Source organism: Copidosoma floridanum, unplaced genomic scaffold (assembly GCF_036245765.1).
Source record: "Copidosoma floridanum isolate Cflo_tuat_1 unplaced genomic scaffold, Cflo_Japanese_pri ptg000025l, whole genome shotgun sequence".
Taxonomy (NCBI): domain Eukaryota; kingdom Metazoa; phylum Arthropoda; class Insecta; order Hymenoptera; family Encyrtidae; genus Copidosoma; species Copidosoma floridanum.
In genome coordinates, this window is record NW_028321902.1 from 1,430,814 (window position 1) to 1,456,880 (window position 26,067).

A 26,067-nucleotide genomic window follows, 5' to 3' on the forward strand; every position below is an offset into this window, starting at 1 on the left:
TTAGCTGCGTCAAATAGAGTAAAGCCTGTGTTTAAAATTTTCATCTTTCCATTAATGTGATTGAAACTATAAAGTCTCAAACTGCTTGGGTTGATTATTCGTAAAAAAATAGATAAAATGGAAAAATGACATCATTTATTATTTCTATTTCTACATTCTCTTTTGTCAGCTATCACCATGAATCATCCGATATTTTCAATGTTGATCAAAGTCTATTCATGAATAATTGGCTCATTTCTTTGAGGGACAAATATACACAAGACATTGTCTGAGTCGAACCACGCCTCAATCTCATCCACATCATACTTTTCTGGAATGTTGAAGCTTAGGATGGTTTCGGAAAAAGCGTTTTTGTCCACTCTGTCTTCAACATTTTTAATGCCCGTTACAATAATGGATTTACCTTTGACCTAAAAATTGAACATATTTTTCATATTAATGTATTTTTCTAATCAAAAAATGTACATACATATAAGTAACGTAGTATCATGAGATATCTGACAGGTAGAGATTTTTTTCTTGCCTATTGTTTAATCAAAATTTTTCACGAAGCAGAAAGTGAGTACAGTTAGCAGATACTTTTTCAACTTAATTTAAGCATTGAACGAAAAAATTTTTGGATATTTAATCAGTAAAACAAGACAAAGACTTAAACAAAGCACTTTTATACTTACGATGGCGTTGAGTGTATCCTTTAAAAATTCTGCGATATCTGTTTGCTTTAGAATGTCCTACAAATACGCCTTTTTATTAAATTTTAAAGAAATATCAAGAATATAGAATATATGTGTATCGTTGCTAATGGCCTTACCTTATTATTTTTAGTTTGGATGTGAGGATCTTTAGTTGGTTTAATTTCTAACTGTCTTGCCTCTTCAGACGTGTCGCTCGGAGTTATGATTTGATGACCCGCGAGCGCACCTCTATAATCATCCCATTTAGGGGGTAACCAAATCGTACTAGGCTCTTCGTTTTCGGTCATTTTGATAATAATATTAGTGTAAGATCGCTTTTTTGAATAGTAAAAAATAGAAGCTTGAATTTTGGTTAAAGTTGCTTGATTAGAACCCTCTTGTCTTCCGGTCTCGCGGCGAAGAATATGGAATAAATTTCTTTACGTAAGTGGAGTGCCTCAACCACGCGGCAACTAATGCTTCACAGACGATATTAGTTGCTGTCATGAAAGGCTCAGTTGTAGTTAAGTCAGATATGGTCACGTGATCATTTATCATTAGTCCAACGGATACAAGATGGTGCTACTGTCCATTTGATAAATTTCTATTGCTAAAAAGGAACTAATTTTTTTCTTTCGACTTAACTGACTGAACTATAATCAAGCCTTTTTCGAACACAACCTTTAGGATATTGGGAATCTCAAAACGTCACGGGACTTTCGCAATATAAATTATATATGTTTGCAATACATACAGTGTTGATGCTAAGCAGTACTAGAGGTAAAGATAGTGATAATGTTAACAACGCACCTCATACGATAAAGTAATGCATCGTTACCTACACACATGATAGATTTGTATATTGTATATTGGTCCTCCTCGGAGCGGTAGACTCCAAGCTGTTTGTATATATAGACTATGTAGGTAGAGTCACCGCATAGTTATTTATTGTTATGTGGTCGTGGTGCCGCAACTGTAGAGTTGCAGTTCCATCGGTATCCGAGGTTAAGCTGCATTTGGCGCGGTTAGTACTTGGATAGGTGATCACTATTCAAGTCTCGCCCTTTCACCTGTACTCTTGATTTTCGTAGGTCGATTAACTGTTCCTGCCGCTTCGTCTACGTGATCGTAGGTATGACTTAGTTGGTCCAGGTGTTTATATACGTATATAAACATATGGTCATAACTCAAATGCACCGATGTCTAATGAAGGACGTTTATCACACAAAGCGTTTTCTACAGGATCTTCCTGAAATTTGTACAGGATGCTTGTGATGATGTTAGAAAGTCAGATGTAAAATTTGAGACTATTTCACAAACACCGTTCTTTAAGTATTAAATGTTGATAATACTTAAATTTAACACGTAACCTTATGGAGAAGTTACACAAAAATGGAATTTCTAAAAAAATGGTCTGAAGAATTTGTCCAATTTTTTTGCATAATACAATACTATAAAACTGATATTATACCGAATTTTCAGTGGGATCGACTAATTATTTTTGCAACAAAATAAAAAAATTAGTATCAGACGCCTATGTATAGGTATACAAATGCGTGCAAAACAATTGCTGGCGCTGCCGAATGCTCGCTCCCCCTTCACAGCTCTCGAGTTTTGCTACGCTAACTGTGATGAACGTCCTTAACACTACGCTTGTGTAAAAAAATGCTATGTCTGAGATTACGGGAGATAATGTAAATAAAAAAAAAAAAAGACTATTTATTATAAACACTGAGATTATATGAGTCAATGTACCCATGTGCTCTACAAATAGCTTTTAGGCTTTTGAGTGCTTGTTCAATTATTTAATTAATATATAATCCAAATTAACAATCAGCAATGTGAATGTGAGTGTGTGTGCGCGTTGAGGACAGAAATGTTTTTACACTTGCCAACATCAATATTGATGATTTGTTATGGTTTAAAATGTTAATATAAGTACTGCGAGACCAAACGATTTGGTATCGAATAAAGAGTGTAAAAATAAAATGCATGATATTAAATATTTAAAAGGTGTTTAATCCTTTCCCTAACAAAATTAAACCAAGACCTTATTTATTATTATTGAAAATTAAACTTCATGTTTAACTGCAAGTATTTAGAACTCAAATTTAAATTGAATTCCCAATTTTAATATCCCCAGTTTTAGAGTAAAAATGAATTTAATTGTTTTAGATTGGTATTACCAATCAAACTTGATTGTTTTGTCAAACGTGTTAGAACCAACGCTTTTTGTTTAAAGGACTATGTTTACATTATTAAAATAAAAATATAATTATTAGTTTAATCGTATACTTAAATTTAAGTTAAACGAGAGCATGACGTGTAAAAGAAGTTTTGGCAAAAAATAAAAAGAGTTAGAAAACGCTGAAAAAAATTACGTTTTGTTAAAAACATCACGTGAGTGCGTGAATTTTTCCAGTATGTTTTTCAAGTGTATCATCAAAAAAAAGAATTTTGAATTGCATGTTTTAACTTAGGCTTTTATAGGGGCCACTTAGTAATTGAATTATATTCAAGCAAACGTTTAAATTAATCAAAAATGTTTTCTCAAAAATTGTTTTCAGTTAAAAAAAGCTTTAAAAATAATGAACGAATACAAAAAAGGCTCCAAAAAAACCCTTTAAAAATTATAAGAGTCCTTGTTAAAGTGTGGAATCTAATGATTCTTTTTTTTGAAATTATGTCTAGAAAAAAATATTGAAAAAATTAATACGCACATACAATATTCTTGAAAAAACGTAATTTTTGACTGTTACCAAAAATTATTTATTTATTTATTTTTTACCAGTACCTTTTTTAGTCTTTCGTTAGTTCGGCTTGTACCAGAATCTCCAAAAATGCTTTTCTAAAATTGTTCATAAATTACGTTTTACTAGGTTTCCGAAAAATGGTACAGAGTTGGGCCAAAAAAGTTTCTAACTACAGTTTAAATTTTACATAGTAAAGGAAAAATAATGAAAATATTATAAATAATACGTTAAAAAAATCTTATTCGAGGTGCGTGATAATATTCTAACTAAAAATGTCTGATAAAAACTGATTAAATTTTTTTTCGTCTGTTCTTATTCAGTTTTTGTACTAGGAAAACTACCTAAAAAATAATAACGTTCAAAAGTTAATTTTTCTCATATCTATTTTTTTACCAGCACAAGATTGAACATCAGTAAATCGACAAATTCAATACTACCATCTGAATGACAGCACCAAAACAGGGGGTTTTGAGTATTTTACATGGAATCTTAAAAAAACTAAGAAAAAATTTTTTTATTACAATTCCACATAAAACACATGAACCCTCCTGTCTTAATGTTGCCATCCATATGGTCATACTTAATTTGTCGATTTACTTATGTTTAATCTTGCGCTGGTAAAAAAATAGGAATGAGAAAAATTAACTTTTGAATGTTTATGTTTTTTAGGTGGTTTTGCAAGTGCAAAAACCAAATATGAAGAGACAAAAAGAGAGAGAAAAATTTTATCAGTTTTTATTAAACATTTTTAATTGGGATATTGTGTTTTTAGAGAAATGACCCATATGGACCAAGAACTGAGCCCAAAGTAAGTAAAGAAAAAGTAAATACCTGCCGCAACAAGTACATGAAAAAGTTAAGAAGTTTTTTAAACCGTGAAGATTGGAGATCTAAAGTATTTTCGTCATCTTTTCTCTTAATCACGGGTTATATTGTGATTTAAAAGGAACAGTTTATTCCAAACGATATAACTGTCACGACGTTGTTTATTGGATATAAAATAAAAAGTTATTATAAAAAAGCACTATTTGTAGCAAGATAAAAACTTTTTTACTACCTGAAAATGCCCCGTCCCCCTTTTGAGGAAGGCCATTTTTAGGTAGTAGAAAAATTTTTATCCGGACAAAAATGGCACTCAATTAAAGGCATCAATTTCTTGTTTTTATCCGTTGAACTAGGAAACGGCTGGTATAATATATAACACTAGCAGCCCCCCGTCTCGGCTTCGCCCGAGACTTACTAAATAAAACACCGTAGTGTGTTGACACGTAATGTGAAACATTTTTAGTTAAAAAATTTTACACATATTCCCGATACATCTCAGAACAAAAATCTTCTTATTAAAAACATATTTTTTTGGAATCCATATAGTTTATTTGGTCAAATAATAAGGTGTACAAATTCAAAAAAATAATTATTCTGAAAAGTACTGTGCGTTCTTTATGCCATAAAATAATCGATGGCTATAAGAAGTTGTTGATTTGGTTTCTTCTGTGTAATTCACGAAAAGGGCTTTTTTTTAAAGCTGTTAAGATTTAAAACCCCCAAAAAATTTATATAAAAAAAAATTGTTTTTTCTCATATCTCAAAATTTTATTACCAGAGCAACAAAGTCCTGGACCTTAAACCCAACATTTTTATTGCCACAAAAACACAAATACATTTTCTACTCATTAAAAAATCTGAAGTAGGATCTTTAAAGATTCCAGAGATTGCTGTGAGGGTACAATGAAAAGCTGATCTCTCACGTAATGGACTCTTAAGTTGACGATTTTGACGCTGCTGTTTCAATCTCGATAAATTTTCTGCGTCAGTTTCTTGACGCCTCAAATTGTATTCATTAGATACATTTGAGGTTTTCTTTCCAATATACCCTTTTGCGACTATTGGTATGCTTACGACTTTTATGACCCCTAAAGGCTATTTTCAGTCAACTTTGTTAATTTTAATACATTTGTTGGCAAGGTAGTTTGACGTCCGATAGCCCTAAAAAAGACCGGTGAGCTTTTTAAGTTAACTCTTTCTTGACTGCAGTTAACAGCAATTGTGACTGCCTGGATACCTCAGGGTGATCTTCTCTGGCTTACTGTTGAAGACCCAGACTGATTGGGAGAAAAAATACAAAGTCCGAAGCTTTGGGGCTAGTTGTAGTACTCTTTCCCAACGTCTCCCGGTATAACGTCAAAGACGTTGGTGACTAAAGCACCTTTTTTATTTTGCAGATTTAGTTGTTTTGGTGATCTTAGATGGGGAGATTGGTTAGTGATACTTGTCCAGTGGAGGCTATCCCGTTGGCTCAAGTTTTTTTTTTCTTTATAGCTGTTATAGGTTTGCCCAGCGCAGACCTTGGAGAGGATCAGTGATTCCTGGTTGAATGCTTAGAGTCGAGAGGGTAATATAGAGTCGTCGGTCACCGGGTTTCCCAGCCCTGCGAAGAACAACTCCGCAGGTGACGTCTGCCAGTGAATAGCTGACTTGGTTTAATAGTGCCCGTCTTTAGTTAATATAGTCTTTTAGTTGACGAATCGCTTCCGGAAATGGTAATAAAAATGTATTTGTTGGCAAGGTAGTTTACACTAAGGTGGCCCCTAAAAAGAACCGATGAAATTGTTGGTTAAGTAGGGAACGTAAATACTTATAATGGCCCTAAAAAGCGCCAGTGGTGAAACTTCCAGGCTATTCTTTATTATTATTCCTGATGATGAAGAGCTGGCTACGGGTTGCTTGATTCTTACCCTGGGAGTCTCGATGTACGGAGACTGTGATGGAGGGAGGTACGCCGCTGACCAAAGAATATCTCATCTCGGGTCGTTCCCCGGATAACCATCTGCTCAATTGCTCATCTATAGATGGGAACATGTAGGTAAGCGCGTTGGGGACGCGACTACCAAGAAGGTAGCCGTTGTGGCTTCCCGTGCCCATTAGAGCTGTTTTTCCTTGCTTACATTTGTAGCCACAAAATTCTTTAACTACACCAGGTGGGATGGCAGAGACGGCATCGGTTGGAATTAGATTATTTTTCTTTGATCGCACTCGTCGAGATTCAGGGTGAAGGGACACTTGGGTCCCTTCCCCCTTAGAGAAGAGTGTCGTCCGTAACCGGGATACCCAGCTGCAGGACTATCACCAGCATTCTCTGAACAGCTTGATGAGCTGCCGAAGCTCGACTGTACAACTCTCGATACGCTCCGGCCTATTATAACCACACTTATTTAATTATGTTGCAGGTAGCTTCGATTTTATGTCGACGCCACCTAGCGGATTTTACTGAACTAAAGTGAAAAGCTGGCGTATTTTTGCAAAACTTTGAGCTCATTTATTGCTATTGTTATTAAATTTTTTAAGATAAAAACTATACTAAAACCATCTAGGAAGTATCATGAATCAGTGTGCAAAATTTCAGCAAAATCGGTTCAGTAGTTTTCGCGGTTAGCGATTACAACGGTTTTAGCGACTTTGCTTTATATATTAGTAAGATGAACCAAATTACACTTTTTATATTCCAACGGTACTCGTAATAAAAAAACAAAGATTACAAAAGTACTTCCGATCTCTATGAATTATTTATCAAATTTTCTAACTTTTGTAAGAATTGTAGCAGTTATTTCTTTTTACATACACCTTAGGTTTAGCTCTTATAGTCCAATTTGGATGTCGGCTGCTGTCTGCACGCTTCCGCGTATACTTTAAGGACGTTCGGTAGTGATTGAATTTTCCAACGAATTTTTCTGAAATTTTGACCAGACGTTTTTATTGTTGTTACAATAAACCAGTCAAAATTTAAAGAGGTTCCTCTGTTTCGTTTTCGAGATATTGAATTTCAAAGTTAAGTCATTTTAACACTGTCGCTTATGGGAGAACTGACTAAATCACAGTTTTAAGCAAATTGGGCCAGTGAATTTGGCCAATTTTTTTATATGTTACAGATAATGTTATTAATTTGATGTATACCAAGTTTTGCGACGATCGTCTGATTCGTTTATAAATAAAAAATTAAATAAAAGCTCGACCGAAACGCAACGGCAACGTTGCAAGTGGCGGGAAATTCAAAATGTTCCAGGATGTTGATCAGTAAATATCTCAATATTATTGTAGATATTTATGCATTCACGCATAAAATACAAGCTTACGTGTGTGCGTGAGTGTATGTACAGAACGCCCACCCCTTCCCATAAAAAACAATAAATGTTAATAACACGCTATTTATTTTTTTTTTTAATTTCAAATTTATTATTTCTTCTTAAGATACAATTTTTTTGCACATTACAAAATCACATGCTCATAGTTTGAATCACTCATCTTAGAAATCATCCTACTTATCTGACATCCCATGCTGTATGAGACTTGTCAAGTCATTTAAAAATTCAAGTATTTTATTTACACTGGTAGCTCTTTTGATTAAAGGGCTTTGCCCATTTATTAGAAACGATCTTAAACCATCATTACCTTCCATAAATTTATCAACAATAATATTAAAATCTACTTTATTTTGACTTAGATTTTTAATCACTGCTTTGGGAATGATAGACGACATGGGGGAAAAAGTTGGCGAATACATTTTTTCATCAGAAATTCTTTGAATTTTCGCAAGAACATCTTTTTTTACGGAAAACACGTTCGTTGAAATATCATCCCATGAAAGATATGTAGCGGTTAATTTTTCTAATAAATCAATATCAACTATTGCATTATGAGCGTTTTCAACAGACAATGTCAATAAGTCTTTTCCAAGATCTGAAAGCTTATGATTTTTCCTATTCGGAAAATGTTTTCTAAAAAGAGGTAAAGTGTCTACAAATCCCAAAACAAAACGTAACCGACGCAGCACGCAGCAGACGAGCAGACAGTGTAGAGTGTGCAGAGACACCTGATGCGTGTACATGAACACTCACACATTTAAGACCCGTACGACGTTGCCAAATCTTCATTCATCGCTGGTTTCCCCTCACCGCGCAAATGTTTCCCCCCGCTAACACTACCGAACGTCCTTAACCATCGATGGGTGCATGGCGCGGGGTCTAATCGCGTGCTTTGATATACGCAATACGGTTCGAGATTCACCGTCATATACCACTAACTTTACGACAAAAACGTAACAGAAAGTTAACTATTTCGTGCTCAAAGGTATAGTATGACAGTAAATCTCGAAAGCTTGCGTATTATCGAAGCACGCAATGGTGTGTTGCTATTTGTACATATAAATTTTCTTCATTAATATAAATAAGGATTAACCTAATTCGGATAAATTTAAACTTATAAATACAAAGTAATTTTTTGTTTTGAACAAATTTAAATGTTCGTTCATTAGGCAAATACAGACTTATTTAGTAATTTTTGAAAACGTTACTTAAACAACAAAACAATTTAATATCTAACACCAGTTACTTTTATTAAGACAAATATAATATTTGTAATTACTTCTTACAATTAAATGAATTCAGCATTAAAAATTCCTAATAATTATTAGAAAAAATAAAATATTTGTTTAACAAGTTAGTCAAGGAATAAATAAGCACAAGATTAATTGTCACAAACCATTTTAGTTTTTATTTGATTTCTTAAGTACGTGAAAAAATAACAACATGCAATAATATATTTTAAGACGATTTTCATCGTATTTTTTCTCGTTTACAGTTCATTACACGCAACTCACATTAATAGAGCTAAATGTTAAATTGTATCAATACACATGATGTAACATTTGCCTAAGGAATAATAAAGAATATCCATTGAAGATACTACAAAAATTATTCTTGCCAAAAAATTACTTGGACTTTGTTATTTCGAATAATAGTGTAATATGACTAGTACAATTAAACATAAGCACTCCATATATTAAGAAGTGTGATTTACGAAGATGTTTTTTTCGAACATCCACCAAAAACTCTTTCTTCCTCGATATACTCCAGCATGTAAGGAAAATCCATGGGTACAATATTTTTTACACATCTTATTTTATAAAGTTTGTTGGATTCAAATGCTTTCACGATATCATATTTCAATTTACATCACACTCTCTGAAAATCTTCAGTATTGTGATCTGCCTTCAATAGAATATTGATCGCATCATAATATTGAACAATTTTTTTCATTAAACCGTGTGCTGAAATCGTGCTCTACAAAAAAAATTACATCAGAGAAATAATTATCTTGATAAAAAATAATTAGTACCATGCTGTTACGTATTTTTCTTACCAAGCCTGAGTGTTTCTTAGGATACCATTTGTTTTTACATGCTATACAATTACGATGAAATCTAAAGAAAGGAATAATTAGTCAATTATGTATTTCCAATTCGTACCTAAAAAATTTTTCTTATCGGCTCAACTGCATAAATCACTACTTTTGAGTCATCAGTATGGAAATTTCCCACATTTGCAACATTCAAACAACAATTATTGAATAAATTTCTGAAAAGCTGTAAAGATCTACCCTTTAATAGAAGCTTTGTTACGACCAGGAGATCCAACGTACATAAGACCCTCAAACTTACAATATAGCAGTTTTAATTTAAATATGCTGTGCAAGATTTGTCTTGCGCGCCCATGCCCTCCCCTCACCCTCTTTCTGCTTAAAGAAGAGGGAGCTGCTGCTCGCCTGGTCTCTGCTGGCGCGAGCGAACTGAGCTCACGAGTGGAACCAACGTGTGTGCACGCCTCGACCTCCTGCTTCGCTGGGGACTCTCGAACCGGACCTTCACGTCGATCTGCCTACTCTAAAATATCTGTTACGGCTGATCTGCCGATCTTGTATTTACTCGACGTCCTAATAAAGAATAATTCAAACATTGGTCCTTCGAGCCGGATAGCGTGACTGGGACAGACAACCGCCAGAACCTCATCGAGCCCAGGACAGCCAGAACCACTGTGCTACGCGAAGCAATGTAAGTAGGACGATGTGAGATGCGATCATGCGAAAATACATTCTCTACGTCCGAGAACGTATCGAGACATTGGGCCTCTGTTGCAAGTGATGCAATCGTGCAGAGCCGCGCCACGTGGTAGAGCGATTTGAGGTTATGATAGCCTTAACAAGATGCGACAGGCGAGAGACGCTCCACCGTGACTGCCCTGCAGTCCGTGTCGTGGACCTCGCGTGCGACCGCGATTACTCAGTCAGTGAGGCTGTCGAGAGGTTTTGGGTTGCAGATTACAGGCTGCTTCATGCTTAAACCGCGGGATTTACTAGTTCACGTCATCCCGCGGCTGGTCGGGTCGACAGATTCATTTGCGATTCCTCACGCCCTTTTTCTCAATATTCTACGTAGACTCATTTGGCACGCACGATTGCACCACAAGTAACAAGGCGCCGTTTGAGAGACAAGCGTCGAGCTCAGCGCGTGACAAATTTACAGGGATAACGAAGGCTGGCCCCTTGTTGCTGGAAACGCAGCAAGCCCTGCTAGAGGTTCTCGCGGAATTCACTCAATCCGCCAAGAGCGTCGAAGTATGGAGCATGGGTCTCGTCGACGCCAGGTTCGAGCTACTCGCTGATTATTGGAATGACTTCCAAGCCAATCATAAGGATCTGATTCAGGGCGCACCTGTGGATAAAGTTGCCTCCTTGAGAGCCCTGTACAGGTCCACAGAGGGATACTACCTCGACGCTAAGGCGTGCCTGTATGACGCTAGGAGTCGGCTGTTCCCGGCCATGCCAGGAGGTGGTGGCCAGTTACCACTCCCCGGACCGCTCCCTGGACCGCACTCGGGCCCTCGCCTGCCGAGCATCAATATCCCGCTCTTCTCTGGCCGTCGCGAGGATTGGCAGTCTTTCCGCGACCTGTTCCAGGCGCTCATTCACCAGGATGCTCGGCTCACCGACGTCGAGAGGCTTTACTACCTGAAGGCAAACGTACAGGGTGAGGCAAAAGCAGTTCTGGACACCTTGCAGCTCGTTGGCTCCAATTATTCCACGGCCTGGAGTCTTCTTGTCTCGCGGTTCGAGCATCGCCGCCTCCTTGTGCAGGACCACGTCATGGCACTCCGAACGCTCAAGCCTCTGCGCGAGGAGTCCGCTGCTGGTCTGCAGGGCTTGCTCGATGCCTTAGAAAAGCACCGTGATCAACTGCGAGCGTTCAATCAGCCGGTGGAACATTGGGATGTGTGGATGGTCTCTTTTGCCTCGACCGCCATGGACCCCTCGACTCGGAGAGCCTGGGAAGACGAGCTCGAGAAGTTGGAGGCAGCCAGCTCTGCACAAGGGGAAGCGGCCTCCTTCGCCACTTTGTCCAGCTTTCTGCGGAAGCGCGGCCGCTCTCTGACTTCAATGGAAGCCTCGCGCCCTCCCCGATCGACGAACGATCCTGTACGCTCGACCGGCAGTCGCCCTCCCGCGCCGACGCCACTCAGCCGCAACCACTGATCTTTAGCCACCCACGCAGTCAACGATGACTGCCCTGCTTGCCACGCGCCGCACTACGTAGGTCACTGTAGCCGTTTCCTGGAACTGGACGCGCTTGGGCGAAGGGGTTTCGTCGCTCAGCACAAGCTGTGCTTTAACTGCCTGAAGCCGGACCACATGGCAACTGTCTGCCCTTCCCTAGGCGTATGCCAATATTGCAAGGCGCGGCATCACAGCCTCATCCATGATGGTGGTCGCAAGCGCAGGGCCGCGCCCGACCCAGCACCAGCTGAGGCAAAGCAGTGTCTCTTCACCTCGGACTCCAAGGACGGGATCGACGCGGCAGCTGCTTCACCGTTGTGACTAGCCGTCTTGCCCACGCTCAAGGTTCAGCTCATGGGCCCCGGAAGGGCGGACAGTCACAGCAAGAGTACTCGTCGACGCTTGTTCGGAGATTTCAATCACGTCCACTGCCCTTGCTCGAAAGCTTGGCGCTAGTCCCGAGCCAGCTGTCACGAGCATCTCTGGCGTCGGAGGCGCTGTCTTTATGCGCTCCCCAACGATTGCAAGTTTGCAGCTCCAAACCCGGAACTCAACCCGGACGTTGCGGCTGACTGCGCACTGCTTGCCCCAAATGGGACTCCGCACCCCCTCCGGACCGTTACAACCAGCCGTCATCGAACTCTTGAACGATTTACCAGATCTTTCAGACCCGACCTTTGGAATACCGGGCGGCGTCGATATCCTACTTGGAGCCGACGTGTACCCCCATCTACTACGGCCAGGGCAGTTATTCCGTGGAGATATCGTCGGACAGCTCACCGTTGCCGGCTGGATGCTCGCTGGTCACGCACCGGGCCAAGCGACCTCGTCCTCGCCGGCTGCTTGCATGACGACACAGGACACCTCAGCTCCGCCTTGGCACGAGCAGCTAATCGCACCGATGCAACGGTTTTGGGAATTGGAGGACGTGCCACGGGTAATTCGTCAATCTCCTGATGACATCGAGTGCGAGGTCATCTTTGCCGATCATCATCGGGCTGCCGACGGGCGCTATGTCGTCCGCCTCCCGCTCAAGCGCGACGGAATTGAGCGACTAGGAGAGAGCTTAACCGGCGCTAGAGCATCCCTTCGTTCGCTACAGCGCAGATTGCGGGGTGCCCCGGAGATGGCCATCGAATATGCACGCTTTATGGATGAATATCTTAGGTGCAGGCACATGCGGTTACTGACCGACGTGGAGCTACGCGAGTCGTCGGGCCTCGTGCATTATATCCCGCACCATGGCATCTGGCAAGCTGGCGACCACCGGAAGAAACTGCGCGTCGTATTCAACGCATCGCGACCGACATCCACTGGCTATAGCCTCAACGATATCCTGCACGCCAGACCGAAGCTCCAAGCCTGCTTGCCGACTGTCTTGCTCCGCTGGAGAAGGCATCGGATTGCTTTCTGCGCGGACATCCAGATGATGTTTCGGCAGATCTGGATCGACAAGCGTGACGTGGACTTCCAGCGTATCCTGTGGAGCACTGATGACTCTAGCCCGCCGAAGCACTATCAGTTGCTCACTGTGACCTACGGTGAAGCTAGTGCTCCCTATCTCTCTCTACGGACGATTTCCCAGCTATGCGAGGATGAAGGCCATGCTTGGCCCGAGGCCGTGCCTGTCGTCAAACAAGATCGATACGTCGATGATATTCTCTCTGGCGCTGACGACGTTGAGACGGCTCGACTTCGCCGCGACCAGCTGATCAGCTTGTTGCAAGCTGGGGGCTTCCCTCTGAGGAAGTGGGTGGCCAACGATCCGGAGCTGTTGCGTGATCTCTCTCCAGATACCCGACTAAGGCCAACCTGGCGACAGCTCAGCGCAGACGGTCTTGTCAGCGAACTCGGCGTCAGCTGGGACCCGATTGACGATTGTTTCCACCTCACACCGCCTACCCTACAGCCACGGCCGACCAAGCGCGCGATGCTTGCCGCTCTAGCACGACTCTTTGATCCCTGTGGATGGATCGCGCCCGTTGTCTTAACTGCCAAAATGATCATCCAGGATCTCTGGCGAGCGCGACTCGAATGGGATGAGCCCGCGCCTGCTGCCATGGCCCAACGCTGGAGCAGATTTCTGACTCAACTGCAGAATGTCCCTAGCATTGCCATTCCTCGCTGGATCAGCTGCAGTCCCGCCACTAGTTTGCAACTCCACGCATTTGCAGACGCGAGCCGGCGCGCGATGGCTGCTGTCGTGTACTCGCGCTCTGAGAACCCAGCCGATGGTGTCTGCGTGAGTATTTTTATGTCCAGGACCAAGTTGACCCCCATCAAAAGCTTGCAGCCAGACGCCACTAGTCCAACACGTATGTCGATCCCTTGATTGGAGCTACGAGCGGCACTGCTCGCAGCGAGGCTGCTACGCAAGGTTGCCGAGGAATATGCTGTGAGCGTTGAGCACTGTCACGCCTGGAGCGACTCCCAGATCGTGCTTCACTGGCTCCGATCATCGGAGCCGACAAACTCATTGATCGAAAATTACGTGGCTCACATCCAGGAGCTTCTGCCCTCCCACGTATGGAGATATGTTCCGACGGACTCTAATCCAGCGGATGTGGCGTCCCGGGGCACGGATCTGTTCACGCTTCAGCAAATGCGTGCTTGGTGGGAAGGCCCTTCTTGGCTCGCGGGCCCTCTTGACTTGTGGCCAGCCGAAAACGCAAAGTTGCCTAGCTCCTGCAACCCAGTCACCGACGGCGCCCTCCAATCTTGTTGTGCTGTTCAATGCACTACGCTAAATCTGCTCGAGAAGTTCTCAGACCTTGGCCGTCTCCTACGCTTCCTCGCTCGACTGCGTCGCTGGATCCGTCGTCGGCTACGTCGAGATCCCGCTCCCTCGCCTTTCACCCTTCTGACGACGATTGAGCTGCGCGATGCCTACCTCGCCTGCGTCCGCCTCAGCCAGCGACGATTCTTCGCGCTAGAGATTGCGAGCTTGCAAAAGGGCGGCCGTGTCCCTGCGAAAGATCCACTGCTGTCTCTAGACCCGATCTTCTCCGATGACGTCCTACGAGTTGGCGGTCGTCTCCAACATTCTGCGCTCACCTTCGATGAGCAGCATCCGCCAATCCTCGACAGCCGATGCAGCCTCGCTCGGCTCATTATCCAGTGGGCTCATTCTCGTGCTCTTCACGGAGGAGTCAGAGTCACCAGCGCCTATGTGGCTCGCAAGGCCTGGATTATTGGCGGGCGGCGGCGAATCAAAAGTATTCTCCAGGGATGCGTGGTCTGCGCCCGACTGCAGGCGCGGCCCGCCACTCAACACATGGCACCTCTACCGGCCGCACGGGTTACTCCTGCTCGAGCTTTTTCTCGCACTGGAGTTGACTACGCTGGCCCATTCAACATTTTGTCTGCTAAGGGCCGAGGCATCCGCACAAGTAAGGGCTACGTCGCGATCTTCGTCTGCATGACCACCAAGGCGTCACACCTTGAGCCCGTTGGTGATCTCTCCACCGAGTCATTCACTGGAGCGCTGACAGGATTCTGCGCCAGGCGCGGTCAGCCCTTAGAGATCTGGAGTGATAACGCCACCTGCTTCCGCGCCGCAGACCGTGAAATGCGCGAGGCTCTCCATGATGCCGAAATAAAGTGGGAGCGTGTTGCTGGCTCACTGGCTGAACAAGGCGTCACGTGGCACTTCATTCCTCTACGGGCGCCCCACTTCGGCGGACTATGGGAGGCCGGTGTCAAAGCAATGAAACATCATCTCCGTCGTACCCTTGGACCACGCAACCTCACCTACGAGGAGTTTTCCACCGTTTTGGCCAGCATCGAGGCGGTCCTCAATAGCCGCCCTCTCACTCCATTCACCGGAGGCTTAGATGACCTGGACATCCTCACCCCTGGACACTTCCTTGTCGGTGGCCCGCTGAATTATGTGCTTGAGGCCAGTACCCCGCCCGAGAAGCTCGATCACCTCAGTCACTGGAAGCTGGTCCGGGGAATCCGAGACCAGTTCTGGAGCCGCTGGAGCCGCGAGTACTTGAACACGCTCCAACAACGACCCAAGTGGAAGGTCCCACGTCGTAATTTCCAGGTTGATGACGTCGTCGCCGTGGTGGACGCCACGCTCCTCCAGTCTAGCGGCACGTGGCCGCTCGGTCGCATCATCTCGGTTCATCCCGGACCCGACGGGCTCGTTCGCGCCGCCACCATCCAGACCACCACTGGTGAATACACCCGTCCCATCAGCAAGCTCTCTCTACTGCCCGTCCGATCGCCTAGTGCCGGCGACGCCGCCTCCAAAGACCCTGTGGCCGAATCTGACCCAGGTACGGCGGGCGGAGACTGAGATCGTTCACGGAACGAGGCGGGCGGGTTGTGCAAGATTTGTCTTGCGCGCCCATGCCCTCCCCTCACCCTGTCTCTGCTCAAAGAAGAGGGAGCTGCTGCTCGCTTGGTCTTTGCTGGCGCGAGCGAACTGAGCTCACGAGTGGAACCAACGTGTGTGCACGCCTCGACCTCCTGCTTCGCTGGGGACTCTCGAACCGGACCTCCACGTCAATCTGCCTACTCTAAAATATCTGTTACGGCTGATCTGCCGATCTTGTATTTACTCGACGTCCTAATAAAGAATAATTCAAACATATGCTGTCATTAGGAGTGAGCTTGAGAGTTTACTCAACAAACATGGTGTGTCTGTATATACCTGCATGTGCTGACAAATTTCTTATTTTTAATAAACCATATACAAAAAAAATCAGTTCTTTGTAAGCTTATCTGCGTATGACAAGCGTAAGATCAATACATAGCTGGAACACTTATGAAAACAATGGCAGAAGAGGCCAAATAAATCCAAAACTTGCGGTCCCAGAGGAAAAAAGGCGCTAGAACACGAGTTTGAGTAAATTGGCCGTTATATTAAAAGGGTAGGAGTAAAAGTAGCTCACACTTGCTATACGAGTAGCTACGTGGCCCTATACAGAGTTGTAATTGGTTGGAGCAATGAGCACCAAATATGGATTGTTCCGGTGTGGTGGTGGTAGTCCTGATGTTGGAAATGGCTTGATATATTATTCATTTCATATGAAAGTATTAATATTTCAGTTCCTGGCACCTACGTTGGCTTATTTTATAGAATATTTGTCGTTGTACGTAGAGAACTATCAAAAAAGTTAAGGTAGGAAAAGAAAAAATACAAGGATTTTCTTAGATTTTAGAAAACCGCTTAAAAAGTAAAAGTTTAGTTTATTCTCAAGTCTATTGGTATCTTTGTTAAAAACTTTTCATACTTAATGATGATGATCCACTTGAATTACTTTCACTTCTGCAACAAATATTTCTGAAATTATTTAAAACGTACATTTTCCAGACCTAAAAATCATCAAAATCCTAACAAAAGGTATTTCCTTCAGTTTCGTTCAGTATGTGCTGCACATAAAATGAGTAGGTATTTTGGTGCTAGCTTTGAGCTTGCGGTAAATATCATACTTTGATTTCTTTGGTTTTTCCTTACCAGAGAAAGGGCCACATTCTCATTAAATCACTGAACTGGCATTTAATTTAAAAAAAATAGTACACACACCTACAAATGATTGGCTTTAGATTTCATATAAACACCCAAAAGAGAGCGGTCGATCAATGACATGACGTACTTACAAATGGGTCAGTGCTTAATTCAAGAAATAGATTATAGAAAAAATAAACGTGAAACAAAAACACGAGCTGGACATAAACGAGCAATTATAAATATATTATAAGTAGAGCTGCGCAGTAAAAGGTGGGAAAATTCAAACGTCATGCTCATTGGACGCGTCAGTACTAACACGTGATATAGAAGATATCGAGTAAGAAATCAATCATTCTTCGGCTTGACTTTACATGTATAGTGTCGCTTTTTTGTTTTACGCCAGAAAGTACAGATAAGCTATCGAAACATTCGAACGTTGGACGGGGAAAGCTTGAACAAACGCTTCTAAAAGCGGAGAGGCCGATAATATTGTATATTAACAGCAGGAAAAAAGCTCAAGTGCTTTGACGCTTGAGGGATCCTATGCGTATAGAGTAAAGCCTTATCATTGTATTTGGTACTGTTTGTACGGACTAGTAGGTGGTAATTTTTTAACTAAATTTTACTTGTACTTATAGTTTTAAGCTTGAAAAAATTGTTTGACGTTAAAGGTAAATCAGGCAGGTTCACAAATATTCGATTAATACAGTATATGCACTTTGCAAACAATAATTCTAGCTAACCAACACATCAAATCGAATGCGATGTACTTGATAAAAGCGTATTGTGGAGTAATAAAAAATGATGCATCTAATACTGCTGTTACTTTTGATTTGATCCTAATACCAAAATTATTTTGCTTTTCATATACTTACAACACACAGATACAAATTGATAAACAAAAGACGTTATCACATAATGTAGACTACTGAAAATCCACCTCAAAGAAATATTTTCCTTGAAGCTACCGACCAAAGACTATAAATACTCTAAGGCGTAAATTTATACATAATTATTAGTTTTATTGTGACATCTATGGTCGTGGAAGGGCCGTCAAGCCTATGACGCGCTGCTCTCAAATTTGGTCATGTATTGGTTTCTTTGCTACCTGTCCTACGTTGATTGGCTTCTGTTTTGTTTGTAGTTGGAAAAACAAATAAAAAGAGGGGAAGTTCGGAAGGGGTTGACAGTGTCGATGGGCGTGAATTTCCTCCCACTTCATGGCCAGGGTATTTTGGTGGTGGGAAATATGATTCCAAGCCCTTCAAAGCGCAGCCCTACCACGTCACTGTCTCGCAGTCCGTCAACTAGACAACACCTCAACCCAAAGTGATCACCGCATTCTACGATTCCGATTTAGACTGACAAAGAAGTTTAGCGCTCAACTCGATATTTATCCGTAAAAATTGTCCTGTGAAACTTGAGAAAACCAAACTTCCAGCATCCAAAGATCGTCCATTCCAGCTGTGCCTAGCTTTATCTAAGGAGTTTCCGGAAGTCATTGTTTGCATCACCAGAATCAAGTTATCAAGTAAGTGCACACCTATAGGTCCTCTCCCTTGTAGAACTACATTTATCGCGCTCTTGATACAATCATCTTGTTTCCTTTCGAATAATGTAATTTTGAATACTAAAGAAGCTTATTACTGCACAATATATAATTGAACGCTATCTTAAGATTAGTTTTGGACTAATACAAGAAAGTGAATAATTTTTGAATAATTTAATATAAGTAGAGTTTACACCTGGTGCTCATCTAACCAGGGGAAGCACAAAAAGTCTTTCGGGCTTGTCGACATGTGCCACCACGTATAAAAACTGACATTTTTTTATTGTTATTTTTTCTTATTATTATTAATGTTTTTTTTTTTTTTTTCGAGTTGCCTTAACAAAAAAAAATGAAACATTCTTTTCGTTCCTCTTAATCGTGTGTTATAAAAAGCATTTCGATGAACTCTTACTATTAATGCTGTAATGACAAAGATAATCTTAAATTTTGTCATGTGTGAGGACAGTTGACGCAGTATTTTGTATATTGAAGTAATAATTTATAGTAAATATTTTTTAAACGCAATCAATCTTCTTTTTGTCAACAAAACTTATGGCAAATTTGTGCAAAAACATCGCTGACTTTACTTAACTTAAATTGAAATAACGCAGCTAGCATAACCAAGAATTTTATATTTAAAAGTTCTTTTGTATTAAAAAAAACTTTATAATTTTTTGCATTTTAATAATGACGTTAAAAACTTTTTTTTTGTTTTTCCACCATTTAAGATTAATCATCAAATAGAAACTAAAAAAAAAAAGACACCATATACTTAAAAACTCAGGATTAAAATTCACACAAGTTGGCTGTTTAAAAAATTTAATAATTTAACTTTACTCACATTCGAATAATTTTTGGCTTAAAACGCTTATGACATTATGAAACTTACTTTGTGCTTTTCATTTTTTTATTCAAGATATTTTCCAAAACCCGTCGGAGTAAAATTACGAGCAAAATAACGTTAAAGATTATAAAATAGTTGGTCATAAGTAGTTTTACTATTTTTATTATATCTGTGTCCTAGAAAGTTGTACAGGCTCTTCTCAGAAAAAATGTCAATAGAGCAATTGGCAAAAACTTGAAGTTTCTGTATAAGATGTTGGAGAAATAGTAGTTATGTTAAATAATAGTTAAAGAACGCTCCAAAATTAGAAAATTTCATGAAATTTGCTCAATTTTTGCTTAGCGTCGATTTCAAATGGCATACGACTATTGACACATATTACTTATTGACATCATAAAAAAGAGAATGTAAAAATTGTTTTTTAATTTTTATTGTCTTTTTAAAAAAATTTTTACGACACGCTAACGCAAAAATATGGTAAAAAGGGCAAAAAATGCCTAGAACTTGATTAAAAATTCAGTTGTAGAATATATGAAAAATTATGTGCCACAACCTAATGTATACTATCAAAGCATTTTTGTTTTTTCAAGATTTCTTAAACAAAATCTGCATGTTTACATAAACATTTTAATTTCTATTCGAAACCAACTTCTACATTTTTTATATTTTATGTAATTTAAACCACGGAATAATAATAGTAATAAACATTTGTTTTACTATTTGTTACTAGTTGTTCCCACGTCAAACAGTATCGCTTTTATTAACTCGAATACAGTACATTTGTGTTATGATCTCTTTAATTATATGAGGAAACATTTGAATTCTATTTACGCATTTTTAGCCAAAAATGACAAAGCTAACCAGCCTCGTTATAATATTGGCCGTTGTTCTATTCATGCCATGTGATGCAACAAACAACTTGGAAAGTCAAGTTCCGGTAATTTTGGCTGTACAAAATATCTATAAGACCACCAGCATAGGAATTATTCATAGGAGCAATGAAGGTAAGCAAAAGTAAAGCCTTTATTTAAACGATAATAATTCTTGATTACAAAATCTTTTCTCATAAATCCACAGATATACATTCAGTGGTTAACATGGTTAAAGAATTTTCACGTAAAATGGTATATTCCGTAGCTTCAACTATATCAGATCTTCCAGCAAAGTACCCAAAAATAAGAAATTACTCAAAAACCCTTTTTGTGGTGTTTTTAAATACTGACAATGATTTCGAAAAATTCACACACTTTTCGAAGGATCACAATCTGTCGCCTCACGTATGGTTATTATTCTTCCGCCCTGCCATTACTGAAAAAATTCATAGCACTTGCCGATATCCACAAAAGAATTACCTTCACTTGAATCTAAAAAGTGAAGTGCTCATAAAATGTGGAAACAATAAATACATTCGGGAATGGTTCGCTATCGGCTCCCAGAATAAATTACAAATTTTTAAATCATTCGAGTGGAGCAAGGAGAAAGGATTAACTACCCTCGATAAGCGAACTTTAGTTCAGAGACGAAAGAATTTAAGTGGGGCGTCGATTAAAATTACTGATGAGGTGAAAAATTAATTTGATAAAACTTTGGTTTATTTTAAATCAACACAACCATATCATAAAAATTAATTTATTGTATTTTTGTATGATTCGTAGCCTTCCACTTTTGGTTCTGAAATAGTTCAAGATTTTGCATTAAACACAGGATTGTCATGGGAATTTAACGAAAGTGTCAAGAACATATCAATGAATTCTACAAAATTTATAAATGGAAGTATAATTTTTCCTATTAAGTTTTTAACCGACGAAAATCTAGATAAGTATGACATATCGTTCGAAATCATGGAATACCGACATGCAATATGGTATAAATTACCAGATACCCAGGAGATTCCATGGAAAGCTTACTTTGAGGTAAAATATTTTGATTGTAAAATATTTATGACTTGATTTATTTATAACCTTTTTGTATTATTTTTATTAAACAGGTTTTCAACAAGCGTCTTTGGATTTTCTTGATCATACTTGTAGCTGTTTCATCAATTTTATTTAGCATGATTTTAGTATTACATAATGATAGAAGAGGATTTATTCATAAACTTTCAGACGGATTTTTAAACGTATGGAGAATGTTTGTTCGTCAAGAATTTACAGGTAAGCTGTTATGAAAGGTTTCTTGCAAAAATATAGCAAAGAGGTTATCATTACGTTATTTTTACTATATCGTACAAGATTTTAAAGATAATTTACATTTATGAAGCATAATTACTTTTTTTGTTAGTTATTTTTTTTATGTTCTTTACAAAAAAAATATTAAATAGTTAATCACCTCTAAAGAATGAAAAGGTTTGTCCATAGTTTTATAAAAAGTAATGTATACGCATACGTAAAGAAATAGGAATGTTAGGTAATTGAAGTTTTTCTTACTATCATCCTATTTGATTTTTTTTTTTTTTTTAAATCACCAATATTATAAAAATTTTTTTTTTTCTATCTACTGTCGTGTCATATTTCATTGCATTTCCTGATGCTCTTCCTTTTTAACATAATGTATAGATGTAGTTTCTTTCAGAAACTAGTTTTTTAATGCAGTTTCTTACACACGTACTATTGTTGAGTTATTTATACTTTAATTAATGTTATTTTATTATTTGTACACATGTAACAAATCTATACGGTTACAATTAGTCTTATAGAACTCAAAGATACGACTGTCAGGGGTGTATTCAATTATTATATAATTTTGTATTTAATTATTATTAAACATATCATTAAAACGAAATGAGAATAATAAAAAAATTCATTTAAAAATTATTATAAAGCGTTGTTTATAATTATTTGTACTATGAGCGAATGTGTGGCATATTTATTTCTAGCTCTACACAAGAAGCATACAGTATCAAACTAAACCTTATAAAAATTATCATTGCTTTTATTTAAAAAGTTTTAGTTATTATGGGTAGCTATTTATTTTTTTTTGATTCAAGGCATTTAAATTTTAGATAAATAAGAACTGAATCATAAAAATATATGAATATTAAAAATTAAGTCAAGTATATTGATTTTAATTTATGCAGCATTAACTGCGTTGACAACGTTGCATACGTATGAATCAAAGATTTATATGACTGAGTAAACAAAAGACTTCCCAAATTTGTCTACCGATTTTTAGTAAAAATTTTGATGGTCGCAATATCAAGTGCCACAGAGAAAAATCGTGAACACAGGTTTCAGTCAAGGTGACACCGTTTTCTGTCTTGCCGAAATTATATCTATTGCACTAAGAGAAAAGAATAAAAAAAATTATTTAAAAATTTCAGCAACAATTACTACTCCACGCAGTTTTTATTTGCAGTTGGCAAAAAATAAAGAAATTATTACAATTTTCAATAGTAAACATTATTGTTTTAAAAATTAAAATTACAGTTCGAAAAAGTAAAAGTGACAGTTAAAACAGTAAAAATTACTATGCTAGAATAGTAAACCTTAAAAAAATCGGTCAATACGTTTTACTCTTCAACATGGAAATTTTTACTGTTCTTACCATAAGTTTTACTTTTCAAACCATAACTTGAACTGGTTAATTATTAATGTTTAAAGTTAAAAATAATAACCATTCTTTTATTCTTTTTTGCATTCAGTTTCCTGTACAGAATAGTGATTTTTGCTGGTATTTTTCTATAATTTTTTTTTTTTTTTTCTCAATGCACTAAATTTATATAGCATATTTTATGATAGGAATATTATAATTCCATCAAAAACTGAAAACAGTTTGTCAACCCTGATGAAACCCGTGTTTACAATCTTTTCTGAACAGTTAATGACATTGTAAGCAAGATAAGCCATATACCAAGGGTGTATCAAAAAAAAAAAATCTTTTGAAACGGAGGATTTGAAGTTGTGTTTGAAAAATGCGAATCAAGCTTTATAGTATACATAAACAAAAAACTTACTGATTCAAAATAATAGTTATTTTTGTCACACATGCACCATCACGGACAGAGCTATTTTGTGGACTGTACGATAGCCCCAGGTGGATAGCAACTGTAGTGAATACTATTTTGTCTACTAAAGGCACTGTAATAGTCCAAACATCAAGATTACGAAAAAGACCACGAGGTAGAAAATAGTATGTTACGATACAAGACCAGCAAAAGTTTTATCGACTTCTTTTTTTTAGCAAAATTGCCTTTTTTTCTCCACCCCCTTCCAGTATTGCGTGGCCTCCCTTCCTTCTTCCCAGTGCTCAGTGCCCAGAGTAGTTTCCCTTACTAAGAGCTGAACGTATAGTATTATAATATTCAAAAATGACCTGTTATATAGGTATTCTTTAGCTTGGAAGTTTACTAGATATCCAGAAAAAAGACGTTAGTTGTTACATAAGAGTTACTGTTGAAATAAACGCTTGTAACAGGTAATTGTTCTCAAGTAGATTGCACCATGCTAGTTTATATCGACATATTTTCCCCTGAAGGTGCCGCTATTTTGAATTGCTTTACGAAGCCATGAAAAGTACTAATCTTTCCACAAAAGATCTATAATCTGAAGGCGAACGCTCCTTAAAAAAGAAAGGTGTGCAGAGAAATTTAGGAATGAAACAAAACCTGTGAAAGCTTTTAAAAGCATAGAAAAGGGGGGGGGCTGCTCTCGCTCCAACTAAGCAAAACTATTTTTCTATCCGTTAAGTATAATTGTGGAACACGTCTATGAATGCAAATATTTTGATTTTGCACGATTTTTGGAAACTTGAATTAAAAAAAATTTTTAAATCATTAATAACGATTTAAGTTTGCAAAATTTATGTCTTAACAACTGTATGACCATCGTAAGCTGTTAAATATAATCTAGCAATTAAAAAACTTAAATAATAGAAATGCCAAACTAAATTTACAGTTTTTCAAAATTTACAGACGTACAATTCAACTCCGTATCATCAAAGATGGCCAGACTATCTCTATATCTGACAACATTTATTATTATATCAATGTACGCAGGCTGTTTCACAAGCTTCGCTACAGTTTCAATACCACACATTCCATTTAAAAATGCGAGGGGATTCTTGGAGGATAAAACATATCAATTGATCATGGATAAAGAATTCGACTATTTAACGTTTTTCTCGGTAATTTTATAAAGTTCTAACTAAATTTAACATTTACATTATATTTAAAAACTTTACCTTATGGAATTTTTTTAGAGCTCAAAGAACGATATAAATGACGAACTGAGATTGTTTTTGAGGGACGTGAATAGTCTACCTACAACCCCAAAAGATGCTTTTCAGCAGTTAATTTTAAATATTTAGTTTGTGTGTTGATTACTTTTTCAAAATACGTAACAACGTATCATCTTCCACAATAGCATTAAAACACTTTTTCTCATAAAATTTTGTAAATCTTCGAGAAATGGTGCTCAAAGTATTTCTAAAAGGATGGTTTTTTCACATTTCACTATAGAACACCATTTTTGGCACAATTAAAAATTCTACAAAAGTGAATAATAAAATATCTCAAACATTTTACTCGACAAATAATACTACGAAGATGTTATTGAATGTTTCAATATGATTTTTTGTTATTGCAGACGTCAATACCCAAAAACTCATATCTGTAACAATGTATGTGTGTGTGATTGTGTACTCGTGCGCGTGTGGCAAAGTGCTAATCGGGTTATAGGCTGGTACACTAAATTCGAGCAATTTTAAAAAGTTCTTAAAAGCTACAAAGGTTTAATAAATTCAAATTGATTATTTTTTTACTAGAGGCCCAAAGTACAACTGCCGCTTTGTGCCCTCGGGTTACACTTCGCGCCCTTGTAATCACTTTGGGCCCACAGACAGAAAAGTTTTTTGCGGTCTCCGGGCCCGAAGTACTTTTCTGCTTTAGGGCCCAAAGTGATTTACTAGGCGCAAAGTGTGCCCACGGGCACGAAATTGCACTTTGCGCCCTCGGTAAGAAAAACATTACACGTGACTCGGGCACCAACATACAACCATCGTGCCCTACGGGCACTCATTTTCATACTTTGTGCCCTAGTGACGTAATACACCATTTCCGCCCTCGAATGGTTTTGGGAGGCTGGTACTTCTTCGGGCAAAAAAGCAGTTTTCCGGAACTCGTTCGAAAAGTCTCCTTTACGAACCTTGTTACGTCCCTTGCCTTCGGCTCAAGCCGCAAACCTCTTGGTTCGCAAACAGAGACTTTTCAAACTCGTAGGAAAACTACCATTTTTCAGTGTATGAATAATTTCAAGTGTTTGTCAAATTTTAGATATGCAACGAAAGGGTAGTTTTATATAAGCCCGATCTATCACGACATCCAGTAATTCATAAGATCCGTTGCAAAATCTTAGCTATTCCACTACGCAATATTAGAAAAAAAGGTATTGCTCTGAACAAAGGGGATC

The 26,067-nt window shown here is 38.9% G+C and overlaps 2 protein-coding genes across 2 annotated transcripts; one reads left to right on the plus strand and one right to left on the minus strand.

Moving 5' to 3' along the window:
- Window positions 1-161: 161 nt before the first annotated feature.
- Window positions 162-1,078, minus strand: LOC149373895 (uncharacterized). The gene is made up of 3 exons (XM_089595396.1): window positions 812-1,078; window positions 675-731; window positions 162-410 (listed from the first exon to the last, which is right to left on the minus strand). The coding sequence occupies exons 1-3, from the start codon at window positions 980-982 to the stop codon at window positions 213-215; spliced, it is 426 nt and encodes a 141-aa protein (XP_089451522.1). The 5' UTR covers window positions 983-1,078; the 3' UTR covers window positions 162-212.
- An 11,323-nt stretch (window positions 1,079-12,401) lies between these two features.
- Window positions 12,402-16,112, plus strand: LOC106645765 (uncharacterized). Its single transcript, XM_089595443.1, has 2 exons — window positions 12,402-14,124; window positions 14,170-16,112. The coding sequence occupies exons 1-2, from the start codon at window positions 12,402-12,404 to the stop codon at window positions 16,110-16,112; spliced, it is 3,666 nt and encodes a 1,221-aa protein (XP_089451569.1).
- Window positions 16,113-26,067: the final 9,955 nt, after the last annotated feature.